The sequence below is a fragment of the Vidua chalybeata genome, chromosome 15 (assembly GCF_026979565.1).
Source record: "Vidua chalybeata isolate OUT-0048 chromosome 15, bVidCha1 merged haplotype, whole genome shotgun sequence".
NCBI lineage: Eukaryota > Metazoa > Chordata > Aves > Passeriformes > Viduidae > Vidua > Vidua chalybeata.
Window position 1 is genome coordinate 12,009,566 of NC_071544.1, and position 17,898 is coordinate 12,027,463.

General features: G+C 60.2%; 1 protein-coding gene across 1 annotated transcript; it reads left to right on the forward strand.

Moving 5' to 3' along the window:
- Window positions 1–1,791: 1,791 nt before the first annotated feature.
- On the forward strand, window positions 1,792–16,586 carry SYNPO (synaptopodin). The gene is made up of 3 exons (XM_053956850.1): window positions 1,792–2,266; window positions 11,339–13,260; window positions 14,584–16,586. The coding sequence occupies exons 1-3, from the start codon at window positions 1,792–1,794 to the stop codon at window positions 15,349–15,351; spliced, it is 3,165 nt and encodes a 1,054-aa protein (XP_053812825.1). The 3' UTR covers window positions 15,352–16,586.
- The last annotated feature ends 1,312 nt before the right edge of the window (window positions 16,587–17,898 follow it).

Consider the following 17,898-nt stretch of genomic DNA (forward strand, 5'->3'; position numbering starts at 1 on the left):
GGGCGTCACTCCCAGGAGATGCCCGTGTGTGGAAGGAGCTCCCGAGTGGAAGGGGGCGGCTCTGGAAGATGTTTCCAGGGAGGTACCAGCTCCCCCAGCAAATTGTCAAGGCAGCTCTGGTGTTGGATGGACACGATTGTGCTGCCCCAGAAACCCGCTCCTTAGGGAGAGGGTGGGGAAATGGGAGTGGGGAGATGCAGATCCACCCTGAGAGGTTCTCTGCCGACCCAAAATGCTGGGGCTATTTTGGACAACTTTCTCTTTGTCCTCATTTGAGATAAGCCAGCTCCCTCCAGCTCCAACAACTTGCCATGTTTCTAAGGAAAGATGTGGGTGGCTTCCTGCAACTACTGATCCCCCAAATTACGTAAAGAGGAGGGTGAAATTTCTTTTTCAGAGAGAAACATTGACATTTTCTCCTCAGGTTCTCTTTGCAAATCTGTGCTGAATAATTGCAGCAGAGAGAGGCAGGAGGAAGGATTTCAAAAAGGGCAGAAGATTTCCTTTGGGCGTCCTCCAAAAAATGCAGCCTTGTGTTTGGGAAATGCCCGAGCGACTGCTTTCTAATCTGCCTTCTTTTCCAAAATAACCTTGCTAAGGACAGGAAAAGTTTTGCAGAGAAGCTGTGTGAGCCTCGAGGAAGCTGCAGGGTGTATTCCTGCCAGAGCTTAACCTGAGGTGTTGACCTGGTGCTTTTTCTTATTTCATTGAGAAGCCTCACAGTAACTCAGGGAGGGGTTTGGGATGAGCAGGAAACCCTTTTCCTCCTCAGCTGGCCGTTAGGTTGGGAAATCCATCACAGTCCATGTGCCGTGGGTGCTGTGGATCTCCCAGGAGGCGTTTCCCCGGGACCAGCCTTGCCGTGAGCAGGGCTGGGCGATGCTGTGCGAGCGAAGGATTCACAGGAATTTCCGTACACTGTAACCCATATCCTGTCCTGGGAGAGATGACATCCCCCTCTCCCAGCTGATAACGTGTCTGTGTTGGTGCGTGGGTTTGTCATCCCAACAGGATTTATGCCTGGCAGGAGGGAAGTGGGTCTGTCTGCGCTTGTCCTGACGCCGCATGAGTCACTCAATGGTTAAACACAGTTTAGCTGGATGCTGGAAGTTTTCCTTTTTTGTTCCTGATAACCCTGAGCAACATCCTCAGGGATTTGGTTCTTGGCTGAACACTCCCAGCTCCAGAGCAGTGGTGCCCCGGTGCTGAGCACTAAGAGTGGTGCCACAGCCTCATCTGGGCTGACAAAGCGAGGGGAGCCGGGCACAGGGCTCTGGCCATGGGTGCTCTCTCCAGGGTGAGGATGGATGGACGAGGGTGCTGAGCTGGTAAGCACGGTGGTGGGGTTGGGGCACTTCTAAATTGCATCTCAGGGGATCCTTCCTCATGGGAAGTGGTGCTGGAGCTGGAGTTGGGCTGGGGTTGCTGGGAGTTGCTCCGTGGCCATAGGAAATTAGTGCAAGAACAAGCATCCTCAACGCTCCTCCTTCCCTTTACAGAAGTCTTTGGATGCTGATCCTCTGCCTGGAAAAGAGAAATTCCTGCAAAAACCTCCTTGCTGGCCTGCCTCCTCTGGATACATCCCTCCATTGGAGTCTCCAAAACCTGCCTGCTCCAGTGGCATCGTGCCTGATCCTCCTGCCTGCAAGAGTAGTAAATCTGAGCTCGTGTCCGGCACGTGGCTGCCCTCCCTCATGCTGCCCCTGATCTGAGGGAGGATCCACCCCCCTGGCCATGCAGAGCTGTTTGGAAAGGCCGTGGAGTGCCAGTGAAGGAAATCAGTGAAGAAAGATGCTGAGGACAAGGCTCCAGCAGTTCTGCCTCCACCCCCAGCCCAGCTGCCCCATGCCTGGCGAGGCTGAGCAGCCCCCCTGTGCCCCTGGGACAGCCAAGGGAGACACTGAGGGGGACAGTGGCTGTTGGCAGGAGAGGGGGAGCAGAGGGGGGCAGAGCTGCCATCAGCTCTGGGATGCTCCAGCCTCCAAGCCAGGCGAGCAGGAGGCACAGACAAGACTGCTGGGAGGGAAATCAAGTGGGAGCTGCCAGAGGGACCTCAGGGGGCTCAATGGGGATGCACCACAACCTCCATTGAATGGCAGCAGCCTGGCCTTGGCAGAGGAGTCTGAAGCCCCCCACAAGTGCCCTGGCTCTGCCCCAGAGCTGCCCCCCACAGCAGACAGCCCCACAGGCAATCCCAGCCAGGAGTGGAAGGTGGTGAAGATCCAACGTGTCCTCATCAACCCTGACTTTGAGCCAAGGAAAACAGGTAAGAGAAACCCCCTTTGGCCACTGTCCCCCCTGGAAAGGCACTACTGTGCTCCTGGTGAGAACACCCAGCTCTTCCCAGGGCAGGACTTTCCCTGGGTTAGAGGTCCCTGGCTTCCAGCAGAGCTGCTGGGACTAATTTAGCTTGAGATGATCTCTCTGGCCTTAAAAATAAGGAGGAATCTGTGGCTTTTCTCAGGAGGGGGTGTGGGAAGGCAGAAGGCGGGTTCCCACTGCCTCCAGGAGCTCAACCCATCCCTCAGTGGGGCATGAACAGGATGGACTTCCCAGCCCCCACTCTGGCCATGGGGCTTGGTGGGATCCTGCCCAAGAGTGATCAGGACTGGCTCCTGTGGCACTGTCTGGGACAGGGACACCTCTCCTCCACTGACTGGGGGTGGCCAAGCATTCCTCACATGGCTTTGGGCCATTTTTGTCAGCCCCTGGTTTAAAAACTAAGCGCTTTATTTCAGGCTGGTTGGTTCCTACAATGCTCTCTGCCATCGCCTCACTTCACAGCCCCGTGCCACAGCTATTCCTCTGTGCCCATGACTGTCCCTTCAACCACAGTGACACAACTACAGGCTCATATCTAGGGTTACTGGGGCTGCTGCCATGCCTGGAATGCCCCACCTCCCTGTGGGAGATGCTCCAACAGAACCCATCCTCTTACAGGCATCGGACCCATTTTTAAACCCTGCTTCCACCCTCCTTTCTGTTTTGCTCCTGCCCAGCTGTTATCTCAGCTGCCACACAGCGCCAGGGCAGGTGTGTCCCTGTCCCCACCGGATGGCGTTAGCGGATGCTGCTGCTCAGCTCAGAGCCTGGTTTTCCCAAGGCAGCCCCCAGGACTGGGTGGGATGGGGTGGGACCGACTGGGGATGCTTGACACGAACCCGGTGTCCAGAATCCACTCCCAGCCTTTTTGCAGCGTCAGGAATCCTCAAAACCAGCGGCTCCTGGATGGGACACAGGCTGGGAAGCTCAGCCAAGCCCTTTGGCTCACAGCTGCCCCAGCAGCATCGTGTTTCAGGGCTCAGCACACAAACCAGATGGACCCAAATAGTCTTCCCATTTCTCACTGCTCCGGGATGGCAGATCTGCGGTGGGGAAAGGTCAGGCCTGACTCTGTCCAGGCTCAGCATTTTCCTAATCCACGCCGCCATCCAGCACTTTTGCTGCCAGCCTGGAATTTTAAAGTAACTCAACAGGTTTGTTGGAAAGAGTTTGTCTGTCCCGTTTCCTCCCCCTCCAAGTGAGATCACCACCAGCCACTGCCTGCAGGACCCGTCAGACTTTCCAGAGCCTGCAGGCAGGATGTCACAGAGGGTCCTGAGAGCAGGTCTGGGACCTTGCAAAAAGCCTGCAGGCTTGGGAAAGAGAGGTTTGGTTCAATGCAGGTGAGAGGAAAGGGCAGGTGCTCTCATAAGTAACACTAGGGCTGTTCCTGCTGCAGGCTGTTTGCAGGAGCATCCCTGGGAGATGTCAGGGACGTGCTCCTCTTCTCTTTAGCTGTCATGGGGTACAGGAACCTCTTCCAGCTTCTTCAGGAGAAGAGGGCGCATCCATCCACACCCAGAGTGGTGCAGGGCTGGCCCTGGGAGCTGGAAGCCAAACGGGTGCCCCACCTTGAGCTGCTTGGGCCCACCCAGGCAGGTCCCAGGTGCCCCTTGGTTCCCATCCAGCAGCCCAAGGCCAGGCTGGCTGCTCTCAAATATCCGGCACGGCGGCCCGGGCTGGTTGGCACCTCTCAGGGCAGGCTGGGGAGCGCAGGAGCCCCGGGAAGAGGCAGTGGCTGGGAGATGCAGGAGGCAGGACTGGTTTCTCTGTCTGGTGTGCAAATAAATGGAAGGTTTCACTCCCTGGGGGCTGCAGAGCCAGCGCCAGCCTCCCTCAAAAACCAGGAAAGCACAAAAAAGCATAGAGGGGCAGGAAGAAAGGAAATTAGAAAGGCAAAAAATCAAGCCAAGAGCTCATCCTGAGGTGTGGACAGGCATGGGAAGGGGGTGAGGCCGGTCTCACCCACAGCCAGGGAGCTCTGCAGCCCCAGTGGGGTGATGGAGGTGGGAGGTGATGGCTCCCCAGGGATCATCTGTGGTTCCCTTGTGACTGGGAGCAGACAACTCCTGGCAGAGAGGATTCAGTACTGTTTCCAGGAGGTCCCCAGGGCAGTGACACCAGTGCTGGATTTTTGTCTCTGGATTTTTGCCTCCCTCCAAGTGCCTCAAAACTTTCAGCACTGAGGAAACCTGTGGAAGGGGGAAGCCCCACATCCCCATCAGCGTCTGAAACGTAAGGTGCTGCGGGGGGGAGGTGGGAAAAAGGGTGAAGGGCTGGGTAAGGGGGTGTCCCGGGATGGGTAAGAGGATGCTCAGGACTCTTAAGGGGAATGTGCAGAGCTGGGAGAGAGAGATGCCCCGGGCTGGGTAAGGGGATGTGGGGAGCTGGGTAAGGGGATGCCCCGGGCTGGGTAAGGGGATGTGGGGAGCTGGGTAAGGGGATGCCCCGGGCTGGGTAAGAGCATGTCCAGGCTTCTTCCCCCCGGCAGCGGGCTCAGGGCAGACCCAGCCAGGACGAGAAGCAGCGGAGCTGGAACATCGGGGGCGGCAGGGCGGCTGCCAGAGTGGCCGGGCGGGGGGGACCCGTCCCGTCGGGTCGGTCTGTCGGTCCGTCGGGGCGGGCAGGGGCAGGGGCAGTGCCGGCGGGACCCGCCACCCCCCCGCCCCGTCCCCCGCCCGCCTCCCCCCGGGCCCGCTCCGAGGGCGGAGCTGCCGCAACTTTCCTGCCCGCCGCCTCCTCCCCGGTGCAGTCGGGCTGCGCGGGGAGGCGGCACCGGCACCCGGCACCGCGGGTACGGTCGGGCTGGAGGGGTAGGGGGGCAGAGACCGGGGGGGTCCGGGCGGCGGCCGGGGGGTGCCAGTGCAGAAGTGACGGGGGAAGGAGGTTGTGAGGGCACGCAGAGGGGAGTGCAGCGGGGCTCTCGGCGTCTGGGGGTGTCCGGGGTGCCGGGGGATGGCAGTGCGCAGGGGGTGCTTAGGGGTCCGGGGTGCACGGGGGGGGAACGGGAGTGCATGCCCAGAAGTCTCGTGGGTGCGATGGTGGGCGAAGGGTGGGCGGTGGGGAGCACACAGCCGGGGCGGAGCGGGGTTTGCCTCCAGGAATGAGCGGGGCAGGTGTCGCTTCCCTCTGCCGGCACCCGGGTGTCCGATGTGGGGCGTGGGAGGCACAGCGAGGACACACGGCGGGGACGTGGAGGGACGTGGGGGTCCTCCTCGGGGCTCGCAGGGTCGCACCTCCCAGCTCCGCAAAACGTCTTCCCAGGCGATGTCCCCTGTCCCCTGCGTCAGGGACGTGACCTCCCCTGGCCATGCCACCCATGCTGGGACACGAGGTCTGGCCCTCGGCTTGGCAGCCAGCAGGATGGATCCTTTACGGATTGTGCAAGGGACAGGCAAAGGCCCCGTTTCGTTCCGCTGCCCTCCCCGCTCTGCCCACCCCACAGGGACACTGCGAGCCATTTGACCTTCTCTGGCCGGGCCAGCGCCGCTGGCTCGGGGCACCAGCCCGGCGGGGCTGTCCTGGGACCTTGCAGCCCGGGATGGGTCGCGGCGAGTTCCAGCAGCTTTGGGCACAGTGGGGCTGGAACGCACTTTCCAGGCAGGGTGGATGGAGTCCCCGTGGTACCCGGCCGTGGGATGGGCTGGTTCTGCAGGGCTCTCTGGGGGAGGTCTGCCCGGCTCCAGCCGCCTTTTCCAAAAATGAAAGCTTGATTTTAGCCAGCTGGGGAAGGTGCTGCCTCCACCTGTGTGATGGCAACAGCTTCGTCTTGCCCAGTGTGGACGCATGTGGGGCTGGGGCTGCTGACTGCACCCCCCAGGAACTGGGGATGGGCAGGGGCAGACAGCTCCCATTCGAACTTAATCCCCACCACCCCCTTCTCCCCCTGTGTGGGAATTGGGTGCCCCAGGACTTGCTGCTAGGAGTCTGTGGGGCCATTTCAGCAGGATTTGGGTGCTGAGTGCCAGGCACGGCTGCGAGCCGGGAGGAGCGTGGGGAGGCAAACAGCTCCAAATCCAGCAAAGCCCCTGCGAACAGAGCACAGGGAAAACTTGCAAGCGCAACGAATTTTCTCACTGTGCCACATTTTGTCACTGGCAAAGGCACCCGTGTGGAGAGGCCTGGCACAGAGTGTCTGCCAGGCAGGCGAGGTTGATCCCACCACAGCACCCACGACTTCAACTGGATCTTTTTGGGGCTGCAGGGCCAGCACAGATAAGAACTTCATGGAGGTTTTGTATCTGGGGCATAGGAGGGCTGGAAGCTGGGAATGAGGCAGAAAATTGTCATCTTTCTATCCATATGTTTGACTCATATCCGTTTCTAGCTAGCTCAGCTGCCTATCTGTGCTACCCTCCGTGTTTTCCTAGCTGCAGATTATTTGGGATAACTGGGAGCTGGAGGGGAATGTGTGCACAGACTTAAATGTGTGTGAGTTGGTACGCGTTGCAAAAAAATCCTGCACAGCTGTAGCTGGGGCAAGGGGCCAGCTTGCTGCTCTGCCAAAAAACCTGCTTACATTTTCTCAGTGTCCAAAGTCCTCAATGTTTGGGTGAAAACACTGGATCTCCTCTCCCCAGTGTTGCCTGGCTGTAGATGTGCGCTGGGGTTCGTGTCAGGTGGCGCAGAGCGTGTCCCTCTGGAAATGGGGTTTGTCTTGGTTTCGCTCTTGGTTTTGCCAGTGGGATTTTGCCAGCAGGAGGCACCATTTGGGTTGACCACAGAAGCCCAAGAAATGTTTGGAAATGGGGAAAAGTGCCTGCTGGTTATGGATGGTGGGTGCTGTGTCAGGGGTGGTCTGGTAGGGCGCCCTGAGCATGGCCAAGCTGGGCTGCAGCACCAGGATGGCTGAGCATCCAGACTTGGAGCAGGCCAGGGACAGAGCCCAAATGGAAGACTTTGGAGTCACCTGCCAGCTCTGACTCTGAGATTTCACATGACCTGTGGCACCCTGCAGGTCATTAAGACTTGGGTCTGCAATCATTAAGACTTGGGTACCTCTTGTCTTCTGCATACAAGGACTTCTCACCAGGCACAGCTTCCAAGTCACTCTTTTTCCTTCCTGTGACATCCCAGCCATGTCAAGACCATCACTGAATTTCACTGAATTCATCAGTTCAGCAAAACTGCCATTTAAAGCCAAATCTTCATCCCATTTCAGCTCTCGGAGTCTATCTTAGGGCAGGATGGGTCACAAGCCATGTCTGATACATCCTTCACCTTCATTTGGGGTCAGATGGTGATTCCAGCCTTTCCTGGCTGGGCTTCAGACATCCTGCTTTAGCACCCTTTGGGGGGATCCATCCTTTGCATGGAAAGCTGAGATGGAAGGAATTTTTTTCCCCCATCTGTCTAGGAAGTGAGAGTAACAAAAATGCCTTTCATCACCTTCGTCATCCTCGCTCTGGAGGAAAGAGCCCTGCACATGCTGTGGGAAGGATGGCTGACAGCTTGGCAAGAAGCTGTTAAGCCCTGCACTTGGGGGATGTTCAGGAAGTCACCCCTGGAGCAATGGAAAACCTACAGAGCAAGTGCCTATATAAATATATAGATAGAGATCTACAGGCTTCTGTGGCCAGAGCTGGAGTTAAAGTGGAATAGCACCTGGGGCTGCTCCTGTGTGCCAGGACTCCGGCAGTTCCATGGGGCACAGGATGCACAGGGAGCACCTCCTTCTGCAGCATCAGCACAGGGCAGTGGAGAGGGCTGTGGGACTCCTTGTCTTGGAAAAAGATGGGATATTTGGAGAGGGGAGATGTTTCCTTCCTGAGGGACAGTGTCATGGGAAGGAGGGAGGGAAGGAGGGAAGGAGGGAAGGAGGGAAGGAAGGAAGGGAAGGAAGGAAGGAAGGGAAGGAAGGAAGGAAGGAAGGAAGGAAGGAAGGAAGGAAGGAAGGAAGGAAGGAAGGAAGGAAGGAAGGAAGGAAGGAAGGAAGGAAGGAAGGAAGGAAGGAAGGAAGGAAGGAAGGAAGGAAGGAAGGAAGGAAGGAAGGAAGGAAGGAAGGAAGGAAGGAAGGAAGGAAGGAAGGAAGGAAGGAAGGAAGGAAGGAAGGAAGGAAGGAAGGAAGGAAGGAAGGAAGGAAGGAAGGAAGGAAGGAAGGAAGGAAGGAAGGAAGGAAGGAAGGAAGGAAGGAAGGAAGGAAGGAAGGAAGGAAGGAAGGAAGGAAGGAAGGAAGGAAGGAAGGAAGGAAGGAAGAAGGAAGGAAGGAAGGAAGGAAGGAAGGAAGGAAGGAAGGAAGGAAGGAAGGAAGGAAGGAAGGAAGGAAGGAAGGAAGGAAGGAAGGAAGGAAGGAAGGAAGGAAGGAAGGAAGGAAGGAAGGAAGGAAGGAAGGAAGGAAGGAAGGAGCTGTCACCTGTTGGATTTTGGACTGAGCTCAGGATAACAGTGGAAACCAGTTCCCAGTGCCCTTGGACACGTGCAGTAATTTTACTTTCGCCTCCTTCCTGCACGGCTTTGGCTGCCTTCAGCCCCACATCCCTTTTCCTTCTCCTCCCCAGCACCTGGACATTCTCAGTGCATTCAGCTCCCTCCCGCCTGCCTGGGGCTGGGGAAAAGGATCAACCAGAGCCCACCCAGGGCTGCCAGCTGTCAGGAGATGGCAGAGAAGGATAATGGAACGTTCCCTGTGGCTGGGAGGGGAGTGTGTGGTGTAGAAACTGCCCCAGGTGGCAGAATCCCTCCAGACACCATGGCACATGGATAAAGGCACTTGCACTGGGTGAATAACCTCATCCCATGGCTCAGGCTGCAGTAATTTCCTCTGGACTGCCAGAGGCTTCAGTGCTCTTCATCTGTGTCATAAAAATCGGATGTGAAGAGCAATTCTTACCCTCAGCATCCCAAGCAGTATCCTGAGGGATTCATTTCCAGTGGACCCAGGTGGACCAGCCCAGGAATGGTGGGTGCTGGGTGTGCAGGGGCAGGGAGGCTGCTGGAAGACTGGAGGGGATGGGCATGGATAGCAATGGACTCCAGGTAGAGGATTTTAGGTGGCACAGTCCACCCTGCAGCACACCCCGGCCCGGAGCGATGCCCATGGCTGTGGTGGCAGCAAGGGATGGAGACACCCGGGGCAAAATCCCGGTGGGCAAATCCCGGTATTGGTCCCGGCTACGTGGGAGCGTATCTGGCGGCTAGTCCAAGCAGGAACGGGCTGGCCAAGAGCTGAGTCATCCCTCCAGCACGGAGGAGATCCCCCAGGGCCCCTCGTTTGCTGTTAAAAGGCAGTAGCAAGAGCAAGAGCCTGCGAAATGGCTCCGCCGAGAGCTCGGCTTCTTAGGCAGCCCCGGCCTCCGAGGAAGCGGGGATGCTGCGCTCGGAGCACGAAACCCGCAGACATCTGGAGCCTGTGGCTTGTTTCTCAACGGCTCCTTGGCCGTGTTTCTCCTCCGTTTCGGAGATAAAGGCGGCGAGGGTGACCCCGCGGAGCGGGAGCCGCGGTGCTGGCCGCCCTCCAGCCAGCCCGGCCGGAGGAAACAGCGGCCCCGCTCTGTGCCGCCGCCAAAGCAAATAGAAATGGGGCGTTGAACAATGCTGGGCGCGAACCGGGGGGACTCTGGCCGCCGGCGTCGCCGCTGCCGCCGGGCTCCTCCTCTCCAGCAGAGTTTCCACTGGCATCTCTGCCTCCTCTGCCCCCCGCCCAGATAAAACCCTCCTGTCGGGCAGCCTGAAGACTTCATCCAGGGCATCCTGCACACCTGAGCTGTGTGCAAGGACTTGCTGGGTGCTTGCTGAGGGAGGCAGGAGGGATGAAGGGTAAGGAACAGGAGTTGCCCAGTTTCCAGCAGCCCTCCTGCTTATCGTGGGCTTTCTGGAAGGATTTGGCTTAGTCATCCATCCCTTTCCCTCGCTAGTAGGCTGAGCCACTGCTGAAAATATCCTGGAAGGCTCCCAAGCAGCACAGAAGGCAAGAAAATGAGGAACACATGAAGGAAGGGAAGACGGGAAGGGATGGAATGGGAAGGAAAGAAGAGCAGGGCTGGGAGCTTGGCCACCCACCTCCCTGCTGGGGCCAGAGCCAGAGCAGAGACACCCATCAGAGCCATCCTGGCAGTGCCTTTGGAAAGGGGCTGCACCTTTGCTGGGTGCGGGGGTGATGCTGATGGTCGGCGCTGGTGTCTGTGCTCAGCAGTGGCCTCGGCAGGGTGGGGGACACTGCCCTTCCCACGGGTACTTTTCGGGGGGCAAGATCATAGGAAATTGCTCACCCTGAGAAAATGCATTCCCGGCAGCTCCACATCCTTTCGGTCTTAGGGAAGGGCTGGTGCCCTGACCTTTGTCCGGCACAGAAGCTCAGCGGCACTGGGCTGCTCGCCGCGGGGCTCGCACCAGGCTTTTAGCACATTGCTTTTAGTGCTTGTCTTGAGTCCCGAGGCGTGAGGGTGGCTCCTCGCAGTGTCCGTGTCTGTGTCCTGCTGGGCAGGATCTGCACAGCTTCTGTCGGCTGCTGCCATCTCGTGTTGCTCCACAGATGAGTCTCCCACCAGGGCTGCCCACCGGCGCTGCTGTGAGGTCGGGGTGGGTTGGCATCTCCCCGCTGTCCCCGGGTTTATGTCCTGCCCGCTCGGGGCTGAGCACGCCGGGATTCGGGGCGAGGGGCTGGGGGACACACGCTGGCCTCTTCCCCGCCACTGCCTCTTTGAGCCAGGGGTCGAAGCCATGAGAGCTGCAACCGGAGAGCTGCTCCGAGAAATTCCTTTCCCATATGGTCAGCGCGGTGGTGTGCAGAACCCAGCCAAAATGCGGGGTGGGATGCTGGAAACGTCCTGAGTGTCACTAGGTGTCCCCTGGGATTCCTCATCTGTCCCAGCATCTTCGTGATGGCTGTGCTGGGTCCCCGTTGCCCCCGGACCGTGTACCCCAGCCCCGGTGCATCTGTCCTGCCTTCTCCCACCTGCCAGGGAAAGAGTTGGGGATGCCGGGGATACCTGGAGGAAGGGCTGCCAGTCCTGGGCGGGGAGGACTAACACCCCACATTCCCTCTGAGGGCCCTAATCCCCCTCTCCTCTCTGCCCAGGTCTCTCCCGCAGCGCCAGCCTCTCGGAGAAGGAGCTGAAGGAGGCGAAGGCGCGGAGCCAGAGGATCGCGGCTCAGCTCACCACGGCGCCCGGCCCCAGCTCCAAGGGCGTCCTGCTGTTCCACCGGCGCAGGCAGCGCGTTGATGGGCTCACGGGGGCCGGGCATGGCGGGGGGCTGCCGCTGAGCCCCGCGGCCCAGCCTCGCCAGGGCGCCATGGAGGAGAGCCAGGGGCAGGGGATGAAGCTGGAGCCTGACCAGCCTGGCAATCCAGGAGAGGGGATGCTGGCAAACGCCTCCCCGTGCCAGGAGCTTCCTGCTGAAGCCCAGCAGGTCCCACTCAGCGTTTACCTGAAGGAGAACATGGCATCGGCCGCCACCAACGGCGTGCAGGAGCAGGCAGCCAGCGGGATGGAGCGAGGGGTGGAGGGGCTCGGAAATGCAGGAGCCCCTGTGGGGGCGAACACGGCGGCTCTTGTCCTGCCAAAGAGCCCCGAGGAGGGGAAGAATGTCAAAGTGCCCAGTGAGGTGCCCGGTGAGGTGCCTAGCGAGGTGCCCAGCGTGCCAGTGGGGACAGCCACGGGGACGGCACCTCCAGCCGGGCAGCAGCAGAACGGGACACAGGGCCGGCAGTACTACGAGGTCCATCTCACCCTGGCCAAGCCCAAGCCTGTGAAGAACCGGACAGCCAGACCCTTCGGCACCCAGGCATTCCCCGCCAGCGCCCAGCCGGCCGAGGAACCCCCTGCCCCCGAGCTGCCTCCACCACCAACCTATGCAGAGACCCTCAGCAGCCCCCCACCCCTCACCCGTGTCCGCTCCCCCCCTGCCTACTCGGCCCTGTACCCCACCCAGGAGCAGAAGATGCTGCCAGATCCCCTCCTGGCCTGCGGGGTGAGCGGACCAAACCCCTTGCCCAAAACAGGGATCCTGGAGGAGTCGGCTGCTCGGAGAGCCAGCAGAAAGTCCATGTTCACCTTCTTGGAGAAGCCAAAGCTGAGCCCAAACCCCGACCTGCTGGACCTGGTTCAGAGTGCAGACAGCAGGAAGAAGCAGAAGGAGCAGGGGGAGCCCAGTGCAGAGGATGAGCCCTTCGCCCTCGGGGCTGAAGCTGCAAACTTTGTCCCCAACAGCGCAGCCAGGGGTGTGCAGCACCTCCCACCAGCTGAGGATGCTCCAGCATGGTCCTCCTGCCTCAAGTCTCCCACCATCCAGCCCAAGAAGAAGCCACAGCCTAGCCACATCCTCACTGAAGCGAGAGGGAAGGGGGCTGAGCTCTTTGCCCGCCGACAATCCAGGATGGAGAAGTTCATCATTGAGGCTCCCTCCCAGCCTGAGCTGCTGAGGTCCCCATCACCCACCATGTCCCTGCCTCCCTCCTGGAAGTATGACAACAATGCTTACCTGTCACCCATGGTCTCCAGACGCCCCTCCAAGAGTCCCTGCAGGCCCTCCAAAACCCCTCCTGCTTCGCTGTATGGCAGCAACCTCATGGAGAACGAGGTGTCCCAGAAGGAGCTAGAGATCTCCAGGCACCAGCCTTACCAGCTCCAGTCTTCTCTTTTCATCCTCTCCCCATCCAAGGGGCCAGCAAGGTCCATGCCCCAGGAGGTGCCTCCACCCAGACCCTCTCTTCCCGACTCCTACTCCTATCCCCAGCAAGCCTCCTGTCCGACCTCTCCGTTGCCTCCTTCCCCGGTTTGGCATCCCCCCGTGGCGCCCAGCGCTGGCCAGACCACTGCCAGCCCGTTCCCCAGTGCTGCCGGGGCTCTGCCCCTGACTCACGACAGCCGTGCCAGCCCTGGAGCCCCGGCCGAGGCGCTGCTGGCCTCCCCGTGCCGCCTGCTGCCGCCGCGGGCCAAGGCGGGCTTCCAGGCACCCCGGCCCTCCTACTCCACCAGGAATGCCGGCATCGAGCCGCAGGTGTGGAAACCTTCTTTTTACTACAAGTAGTGGTGGCAGAGAGGAAAACACAGTGGTGCTAGGCTGAGTCCTACCTAACTAACTGCTCGTGGGAGTGCCAAAAGCCAAACCAACCACAAAAAAAAACCAAAAAACAACAACAACAACAACAACAAAAAAAAGGCGGGGGGAAGGGGGGCGGGAAGAAAAGAAAATAGAAAAAAGAAGTGGTTGTGAGGCTGCAGTGCTGGGACAGTGGATGACAGGCGCTGCTGAGTCCTCAGGAGCTGAGGAGTCCCGGGGAGGCAGCAGGAACTGGGTACAGAGCCTGCAGGATTCCCAAAGCGTCAGCAGGAGCCTGCCTGTCCCACAGGGCTGCTCTTGCTCTTCTCTCACCTGGAAACTGTATGGAGCATCGCACCTCTGGCTCCCTCCTTTCCTCTCCTCCGGCTTTTCCAGCTCTCAGAGCTCCACCTGCTCCTTCATATCCCCTCTGTCCTGGGCTCTTCTCAGCTTCCTACCAAAGCAAACCTGGAGGGGACACACTGCCTTTCTGCCTCACTGTGCCTGCTCCTGGCTCTTCTGTTGCTCCTTCAGGATCTGTCCTTGTTTGCTTCCTCAATGTGGAGGAAGAACTGCATCCCTTGGGGAATGGCAGAGTCCAGTGGCACTGGGCCCAGGGTCCCTGCAGGGTCCCTGTCCCCACCTGGGCTCAGTGCTGGAGCTGGGGTGGGCAGTTCTGTGTGGCACAGCTGGAAGCAAGGGATGTGCTGGGATGAGGAAGGTGCCAAGGGCAGGGCTGCTGGGTGATGCTCAGCCCAAGGCTTGTCATCCAGCTGTGCCTCTGCCCATGCCCTCTTGCCACTTTCCCCATGGTGCCAAGTTGCCTTTTGACTGTGCTTTACTTCTCCTGCATTTTTCTTTTTTTCCCTCTTTCTGAATACACTCTCTGCGCTGTCACACCTGGCTCTTCTCTTTCCTGCCGTCTGGGGAGCAGTGCTGGGTGATGGATCCTGGGGCAGTGCAAGGGGGGCTCCGAGCATCCCCCAGAGGGACACTTTAGGAAGCTGCAGGTAATGACAGGTCCTGGGACATATTCTGGGCAAGGATGGTTAAACGGCAGGCTCAGCCTGCTCCCATCTCCTTGATGGGCGAGGGGGTGTAGGGTCAAATGAGTTTTGGGGACCCCTTGCAGGGGTGCAATGCACGAGGAGACATCCACAGCTCCTGTGGGGCTGTGCCAGCATGAATCTTACCTTGGCGCCCTCCTGCCGCTGTACCCCTGCTCTGTCCCTTCGTCCCCCCGAGGGGGGGGTCACTAACCCGCTCTCTGTCCCTCTCCAGGACAGGCGGTCGTCCCTCCCTGCATCGCCCACCTGGACGCCCCGGCTGGCGCGGCGCCCGGGCAGCCTGGACGGCTGGGCCAGCCCAGCCTCGGTGCCCGAGCTGGACGAGGGACCCCCCACGTCCCCTCCGTGGAGCGAGAGGTCCCTGTCCCCGCTGCGGCAGGACGCGGACCCCCGGGCCAGCCGGCAGATGCAAGCGCGGCTCGCCAGGAACATCATCAACGCTGCCCGCAGGAAGAGCTCCTCTCCCAAAGCCGTGGGGTTGGAGAGCTCCCGGCCCTTCACCCCCATCTCTGCCGGCCCCCCCAGTCTGCCCCAGTCGCCCCGGCTGGGGCCAAGAGCGCCGGCACTGCAGGCTGCCAGCAGCGTGCTGGGGAGCCTGGGCAGCCCCTCGCCCACCCACAAAAGCCCCCTGCGATCGCCCCGAGCAGGCAGCCCCCAGTTCTGTGCCTCCCCCGGGATGCCCCGAGCCGCCTGGGCAGAGGGTCGCCGGCTCCTGCTGCCATCCAGCGCGTCTTCCTGCCCCGTGCCCAGGCTGTCCCCCATCCCCAAGAGCCCCCTGCCATCCCCCGTGGTGGGTGGGCGGTCCCCAGCCAAGCGTTGCACCTCCCGGTCCCCGACGGACTCGGACGTCTCCCTCGACTCCGAAGACTCGGGGACCAAGAGCCCGGGAATCCACAGCTTCAACCTCTGTCCCCGGGGCTGGAGCAGCAGCCTGCGGCTGAAGACGGGGGGTCTGCCCTCAGGGGCTCCCTGCACCTCCTAGACAAGCCAGCCCCCGCCAAAAAACCCTCTCCCTCGACAGGTCGGCCCGGGTGATGCCACCCGCTCACTCCCCACCGGGAACACAGCAACCCCCGGGGCTGAGATCCCCAAAAAACAGTGTCCCTTCGGAGCTGCCACGACCCCTGTGTGTGCCAGAGGGGTCAGGTGCCTCCTGCCCGCCCGCCATCCCATGGCCCCGCTCTATTTTTACCACGCTAACCTTTCGGGGCAGGACTGCGTGGTCAGCAGGCAGGAGCAGGCAGGAGCAGGCAGAGTGGGGGAGCCGGCCCCTCCACGGCCCCTCCCTCGGCAGGTCCTGCCTGCCAGCCAGCCCCATCCCGCACAGCCAGGATGGGATGGGCTTGGTGGTTCCCGTGAGCCCCTGTCCCCAGCTCCCAGGTGTAATCCCGGGGAGTCACTGCAGCTCTGCTTCCCTGGGGTGGCACATCTGCTGCGGGTGGGCAGCATCGATTGGATGCCAGGCTCTCCCAGCGTCTCCCAGCCTCTAGATTTGGCTGGTGTCAATTAAAACCAGATTTTGGAGAGGAAAATTTAATTTTTAGTCCCAGTCCCCCAGTTCTTCAATGCCTTTTTTTTTTTTTAACTTTTGACTCCTTCTCAAAGAAATCCTCCCAAATCCTTCTTTCCCTAGAGACCAAAAAGAGCCAAAGTTATTTATTGCAATGTTCAGGGGACTGTTTACAGGTGCCCTCCTGCCCTGGCCAGACCAAGAGGGAAGCCCCATCTTGTACCTGTCACTGTCCCCATACCCAAGTTCACCACATCCCCATCCCTACTCCGGTGGGATGGAGGCACACCCAGGAACCAACGGGTGCTGTGACAGCCAGGGCAGGTGGGGAACTGTAGGAGCTGAAGGAAATGGTAGAAGTTGCAGAGGGTTTGAAGGAGGTGTTGGCACAGAAGGTGATTCTGAGAATGTCGGTGTCCCCATACCTGGGGGCCAGCACTGGAAAAGAGGTTGTGTTTGGGCTGCCAGGGCTCTAGCATATTCCCATTCACGGAGCCCGTCACCCTTTCCCTTTCCCCAGGACACGCTGTTGAAGCCAGCCCACCCCTCATCCCCGAGCACCTCCACACTGCAGCTGTCCCTCCTGGAACACAGCCCCCCATTCCTCCAGGACACATCTCCCACCCTCGCTCCAGCAGCCACCACAACCTGCCTTCACCACACCGCTGTATGCCCAGTTCAGAAATAAACCGCCGTTATTCCACCCAGGCTGGCTCTGATCTGTCCCCGAGGTGGCCTGGGCACACATGGCACACGGCCACCTCCTGCTGCTGCTACATGTCCCCAGGGGTCGGCCCTGCTCCATGCCAAGTGACAGCGTCTGCATCTGTGTGGGTCAGCCCTGCTTCATGCTGGGTCGGTGGCGTCCTGGTCCCCAAGGGTCAGAGCCCTGCTGCAGGCCGGGATTATGGCATCCTCATCCCTGTGAGTCAGACCTGTTCCACGCTGGGGTGATGGCATCCCAGTCCCCAAGGGTCACAGACCTGCTCCGCCCCCTTTCTCAGCCAGAAATAACTTCTGTCCCGTGGCTGGACCTTGGCATCTGGGCTGGAGCCCAGGACGGGTTGGGGCGAGCAGCAGGAGCCCAAGGGTGCCGTGAAGGGCCAGCAAAGGCCACCGAGTGCTGGTGGCTGCAGCTTGGCTTCGGCCTCATCCCCAGCACAGCAGGAGAAGCATCTTCAGTTCCCCAGAAGCATCTGAGGTATCCCCTGGCCAGGTAGGGAAGGTGAGGTCCCACGTGGGGGTCAGCAGGTGGGTGGGTGCACGGGGCTTGGGGATGTCCTTGGAAAAGGGGACACCACCACTGTGGGGGTCAGGGTACAGTTTCCCTGGAGTGGGGCAGAGGGAAGGACGGGGTCCCTGGCTCGTTGTGTGGATGGTCAGTGCTGAGCTCAGAGCTGGCAGGGAGCTGTGTGCCAGGCTCACACAGGCTCCCCAGCCCCACGGGAACCCCAGCACTGCAGGGCCCTTAGGGGAAGCTGCCCTGCATCAGCCTGAGCTGGAGGGTGCCAGATGCACCAAACAGTGTAGAACAGCACTTGGGGAGCCGAGCGTCCCGGCAGCAGAGGAGGGCTCTGCTGCAGGTGGGCAGCCCAGGGGGCTCAGATTGGAGCTGGTTTCCAGCCGCCTCTCCACAATGGAGCAACCCAGCCGAGTGGTGCCATGACCCTTCTTGCTGCTGGCTGGGCTCACCAGCTCCCTGCAGGTTCAGGGCTGCAGCCCCTGCACCCTCAGAGCCAGCAGCTGAAAATAGCTCTGCTAAGGCAGACGTGCTGGGGGGGCGGTAGCCAGGGCTCCCGCTCGGCCGGCACCTGCTGCTCCGAGAGAGCTTAGGGCACAAGGACAACAGCTCACTGTGGGCAAAGACAGAGGCAAGGACAGTTTCTGCCTTAAAGAAAGGCAGAGAGGAAGAAGGACAGGCAGGGGCTGAGGGGCAGTGTGATTTGAACATTCCCTATGTCTGTTGAAGGGGACAGAGAGCGGTGCAAGGAGATGCTTAGGGATGATGCTGAACAGGAG

Coding starts and splice junctions, on each gene's coding strand:
- SYNPO (XM_053956850.1), top strand. CDS start 1,792: ATGCTGAGGACAAGGCTCCAGCAGTTCTGCCTCCACCCCCAGCCCAGC. Junction 2,267..11,338: donor CTTTGAGCCAAGGAAAACAG/GTAAGAGAAACC, acceptor CTCTCTGCCCAG/GTCTCTCCCGCAGCGCCAGC. Junction 13,261..14,583: donor ATGCCGGCATCGAGCCGCAG/GTGTGGAAACCT, acceptor GTCCCTCTCCAG/GACAGGCGGTCGTCCCTCCC.